The sequence below is a fragment of the Phoxinus phoxinus genome (assembly GCF_949152265.1).
Source record: "Phoxinus phoxinus genome assembly, chromosome: 6".
Classification (NCBI taxonomy): domain Eukaryota; kingdom Metazoa; phylum Chordata; class Actinopteri; order Cypriniformes; family Leuciscidae; genus Phoxinus; species Phoxinus phoxinus.
This window is the reverse complement of record NC_136881.1, coordinates 43718591-43724320: the sequence shown is the minus strand read 5'-3', so window position 1 is coordinate 43724320 and position 5730 is coordinate 43718591. Positions and strand designations below refer to the sequence as shown.

Sequence of the window (5730 nt, the reverse complement as noted above, 5' to 3'; positions counted from 1 at the left end):
GAACTTTTATATTTATTTTATTTAGATCAAACAAATCTCTGCTGTGATCTACTGAGGAAAGACTGAGAAGATGGCAGTAAGTCACCCTGAACCACTAAATACTTATTTCATATTTGTTTCATTTTCAGTGTGATTTCTTTCTCTCTGTCATGGTGGTTTGGGGTTTTGGTTCATGCTTAGGTTTTCAAGTCTTTTATTTTGAAATGTAGTCATGTTTCCTGTTTGCCATGTGCTTCCCTTGTCTGTGTCATGTTCTGATTGGTTGTTCTAGTCATGTGTCCCGTGTTCTCAGTTGTTCATTTCTTTCAGGTGTCTTGAAGGAATAGTTCACATACAAATGAAACTTACTGATTTACTAATTTACTGATTTATTGATTTACTCTCCCTCAAGCCATCCTAGGTGTATATAACATTCTTATTTCAGGCGAAGCGACTACAATCAGAGTTATATAAAAAAATGTCCTGGCTCTTCCAAACTTTATGTACTTTTATGATGGATAGATTAACTTTTATGGACTTAAAACATAAACGGTCATTCACTGCCATTATAAAGCTTGGAAAAGCTAGGACATTTTTTTAATATAACTCAGATTGTATTCGCCTGAAAGAAGAATGTCATATACACCTAGGATGCCTTGAGGGAGAGTAAATCATGGGGTAATTTTCTTTTTTGGGTGAACTATTGCTTTAAGCCATTAGTCTTGACAAAATCAAGGCTTTCTGAAGCATTTGAGGCTTTCATCAAATTATGCAGAAAAACGGTTCATTACTCGACAACTCATGTCAGGTGTAGCCTGGTCAACGGATTCACATATTGATCAGTAATATAAATTATACAAGTGATCATAATTAGTAATTGACCTGAGTAGTTACTAAGTGTTAGTAGGTGTTCTGTTTTTTTTTTTTTTTTTTTTTTTCAATTTATGCTCTAGGGAAGTATAGTATCAAATAAATAATGCCTCCTCGATAATAATTTCCCTACTTCTACATCAGGTAGGGTCGCGAAGTGCCAATTTTTTTCAAACCAGGTGTCCCGACCTTCCGATACTCCATGACGAAGTTTCAAACTTACTTCTCCATTATGGTGATCGTTGTATGGCAGATACTGTGGAGGAGTTTTGTGTACTGTGTCACCTGGTGGGATTCAATGAGTTAGCTCTAAAAGACATTTTTTGTAATGGCTTAAATGAGTGGTTGAATTATCTGATGCCTGACTGATTTCCCGGGGACTCTAGCTGGGTATATAGACTGCCCGGTTGTTAAGAGGTTCATCATTTACTTTGGGTTTTCCGGATGAGCAGCCCGCAATCCCACAGTACTCTCCAAAGACAGCAGCTGTTTCTTAATGTCAAGGAAGGATCCTCGGAAGCCGGAATTTCGAGAATGCTACATCTTCGACATCCGTCACAGGACTGTTCCAATGTCGATGATCCTCGAAATTTCAACCAAGGACTGAGTCCTTCGTTCGGAAAATTTCTCATATACAGGAAAGGATGCATATGTGTATCCTTCGCGCTCCCAAATTATCTACAATCCTATGCACGCAGCTTTGCTATCTTGTTCAAAAAGTTGGACAATTTAAAGTACAAGGTGGGAGAAAAGTATGGAAATAATTGTTTATGCACATTTTGACCCTTTCATGCATGAATTATGATAACCTCAGTCAGGATTTTTTTCCCTATGTGTTTCTATTGCTTGAAAAACAAGATTTGATTTGATTATTATTATTTTTTTACTAATTTTTCACAGAGATTTTCAGATGTCCACTTGAGTTCAATTGCTGTACAGCAACTAAATCAGTAGTACTTAAATTTCTGCGCCGAAAGCGGACCTTTTTACTGACGTAATGACGCAATGACGTGCACTTGCTAGCCTGTTCCATTTACGTGTTGTCCGAATGCTAAAGAGGAGCCTTGCCTAGCCTCTGAAGGAAATTACTTGGAAGGACCAGTCCTGCCAGAAGTATCCTTGACATTGAGAAACAGCAAGAGCCTGTTCACGTCATGCCTGCCACGCCTGAGCCTTCAGCCAAGATGGCCACCATGCCAGAGCGTTCAGCCAAGATGGCCGCCACACCTGAGACTTCAGCTAAGATGGCTGCCACACCTGAGCCTTCAGCCAAGATGGCCACCACGCCCGAACCAAGTCACGCCATGTCAACTGTGGCTCACACACCTGTGCTTCACAGCTTAGGTTTTCTCATGCTTAGGTTTTCCTGTCTTTTATTTTTAAATGTAGTCACGTTTCCTCTTTTGCCATGTGCTTCCCTTGTCTGTGTCATGTTATGACTGGTTGTTCTAGACATGTGTCCTATGTTTTCATTGGTTTATTGCTTTCAGGTGTGTCTTGTTAAGTCATTAGTCTTTTTGTATAAATAGCCCTCATGTTTCCATTGTCTCTTGTTAAAGGTTCCATGACATGGGATTATTTTATAATTTTATAATGTTTCCTGGGTTACCCTTATAATGTTAGTTAGTAGTTTTTTAGATCAAAAATAGTCATAATTTAGAAATAAAAGGCATTTTTCCTAGCCTGATTTTAGCCTCGGATTTGAACGCTCTGTTTAAAAGGGCGTGTCTGTGTGAGATTCAGTGTAACCGGCCACTGCTGTGATTGGCTGACATGCTTGCATATGAAATGGCTACGTATTACATGTGAAACTCTCTCGAATACTTTTACTACAGCTATTATATGTTTTTACTATTACAGCTATCGAGATTAACAAATCGTCAGAAGTTTTTTAAGTATTTAGATCTATTCCCATCACATAAAATGTTGCCGTGATGAGCATTGAGCAGATGACAGTCTGTTGTTGATCGCGAGAATGAAGATCTTATCATTGCAAAGCAGTTTCTGCACTCCCTGCTTTCACCAATGCAAACACGATGATGTAAATATACAGTAAGAGCTTCATGTGCAGTGTAACGTGCGTCATTGATTTCATAACGAGTTTGGCAAGTGTCCAGATAAACTGGATCGCGCTGTGTGGAAAGATTGTTCTTTGATTCTGTATATAATTTATTCACAATTTAAATAAGATTATTTTCATCCTACTAAAAGAAACGATGTGAAGTTGATATTTTAGTCACTGTCTTAAACTGACTTACTGAGGCATAAACAGTAGTATTGAACGATTTCGAGAGAAAGATTACCTGTCTGAACTTGAACAATTACACATCAGAAAGTGTTGCTCGGCTCGATCGATTTATTTTCAGACGTTCGTCGCGGCCAGCTCTGTATTGACCCAAGTTGAGGAAACTGTCGTCGGTGAAATGTTTGCCGCAAACATGCAAAACTTTGGGGAGTTGTGTCGGCGCATTTCCAGAGAAAATGAAATGAATCCACTGGTTCTTCTGGGGCTTGGAGGAAGGAACTAAAAAAAGGCTTCGGTGTTCATTTGTACATCCAATTATTGAGCAATTATTATGCTTCGCTCGCTCAAAGGCTCGCAAAAAAATATGAGACGAGTGCACGCGTTCCTACTTCCTAGCTCATTTTCTCATGGACGGGAAATATTCTCTGGGCGGCAAAGCAGAGAAAGGGGAGGAAACATTTATCCGTATGACGTCATGAGGAGGAGATTCAAGATCAGCCCGATTGAGCTTCCACTTTCTCAAAGGCAGAGAAAGATAGCAAAAGCTCGATTTACACCGATTTACACCGATGGAAATTTCTAGAAACTTGGAGATCATATACAGGCTAGGGGAACTCATATTAATGTTAAAAAACCTCAGAAAGTGAAAATTTCATGTCATGAGACCTTTAAGTATTGTCTGCTTAACCGCTGTTGGTGAGTCTGCTTGTTTATGTAGTTTGTTTGGTTCATGTTGGTCAGGTCATTGTTTACTTTGTATTTTGTTCATGTTTTGATATATATAAACTTGGGTTTGCATTATGCTCGCCTCAGTGGACTTATGTTACACTCTCTCTCTTGTAGATGAAGGTGTTTTTGGCGGTTCTTCTCCCTGTTGTTTTGGGCCGTGACTGTAAATTCATGCCATTCGACTGTTCTGACATCTACAACTCAGGAGAAACCGTCAGTGGGATTTACACCATCTATCCAGCAGGAGACGTTCCTGTCTGGGTTTACTGTCACATGGTCTCAGATGGGAAAGATGAAGACAAAGGAGGATGGACGGTACGGCTACTTTAGATCATCAAACACACATCAGAACATACATTATGAATCACATATTCTGTATAAACCCATCACAGGTGATTCAGAGGAGAATGGACGGCAGTGTGAATTTCTATCAGCCGTGGAATCAGTACAAGAGAGGATTCGGACATGTGGAGAGCGAATACTGGCTGGGTAAGATCTCACAGCGTGTGTCCGTTTGTGTGGATGATCATGTGTTTGGTTGAACATGTTCTTTGTGTGTGTGTGTGTTTGTGTGTGTGTGTGTGTGTGTGTGTGTGTGAACAGGGCTGGAGAACATGTACCAGCTGACACGTAACAGGAATTACATGCTGAGAGTGGATCTGGAGGACTTTGAAGGAAGGAAGGGTTTTGCTCTGTACTCGTCCTTCTCTGTGGATTGTGAATGTGTCGGATATAAACTACAAGTTTCAGGGTTCAAGAATGGAGGAGCAGGTAGGACAATTTCATTCATAGGAGTAAATGTGTACATTTTAATGCATTTCAAATGTTTTGGTAATTTCAAATAAATATTTGTTCATGTTCTCATTTGGATTCAGATTGTTCATTCAGTTTGTAAATATACTGTATGTCTCATTCTTTAAATGTGGCTTAGGCATGTTGCTCTGATTATCATACATTATCTAGGTAAAATGAAGCTTGCTAAGTGGAACATGCCTTGTTTATAATGAAACCTATCTGGGTAAACAAGTAGGAATGTGACTCTTTTATAAATCATGTTAATCTTCATAATGATGCTCTTCCTCTCTGCAGGCGACTCTTTGACCCAACACAATAATCAGAAGTTCTCCACCTTTGACAAAGATCAAGATGTCTATGAGAAGAACTGTGCCACAGAGTTTCTCGGGGCATTTTGGTACGCAGCCTGTCACCATACAAACCCCAACGGTGTGTATTTATGGGGGGAAGATCCCACTCATCACGCCATTGGTGTTGCTTGGTCAACCTGGAAGAATTATGCTGTCAGTATGAAGTCCCTCAGCATGAAGATCAAAAGTATATACTAACATTACAGTGTTAAAAGCCAAAAGTATACTTCAGTTTTGACACTTAGAGTAAGTGTAGAGCCGAACACATAACCTTTCAAAGTAAACTCCATTTGACAGTGTGCACAAACACAGGCACTCAACACTTGTGCACTAGAAATTTCATCTTTGTCCAGTGTGCTGTCCAGAAGTTATGAATGATGAAAAATTACTTTGTACTCGTTTAAACTAGAGTTGTGGGTTTCTCTGTACCATCTCACACAAGCTGTTCAATGTCAGTCATTTGTCTTAGTTTTAAGTCTATATTTTCAGATTCCCTAGCCAAAGGACATCTGTACTGAATGCGTTATGTCTGGAAATCTTTTCTTTGTACTTTTGTCAGTTAAATAAGAGAATGAACAAATCACAGTTTCTTGATTTTATTGCATTTTGCTAAATGTCCCAACTTTTCTGGAAATGCTCTATTTATTTTTACAATAACATTCATGAAAATGTAACCACTTTTTAGCTTTTCTTTCTGATATATTGAGATGGATCTAAGCACATTAATAAACATCTGGTTTGCTTTGAGAAATGTGCTAACCC

At 39.1% G+C, this 5730-nt stretch overlaps 1 protein-coding gene across 2 annotated transcripts; it reads left to right on the top strand.

Annotated features, from left to right (window-relative positions):
- On the top strand, positions 1–5730 carry LOC307001078 (microfibril-associated glycoprotein 4-like). Of its 2 annotated transcripts, none has more exons than XM_079617215.1 (5): positions 1–76; positions 3938–4138; positions 4216–4312; positions 4427–4594; positions 4913–5730. In XM_079617215.1, exons 1-5 carry the CDS (start codon positions 71–73, stop codon positions 5164–5166), a joined length of 726 nt encoding a protein of 241 aa, XP_079473341.1. In that variant the 5' UTR covers positions 1–70; the 3' UTR covers positions 5167–5730. The 2 variants fall into 2 exon arrangements, with proteins under 2 accessions (XP_079473341.1, XP_079473342.1); XM_079617216.1 differs by lacking the exon at positions 1–76 and adding an exon at positions 3564–3790.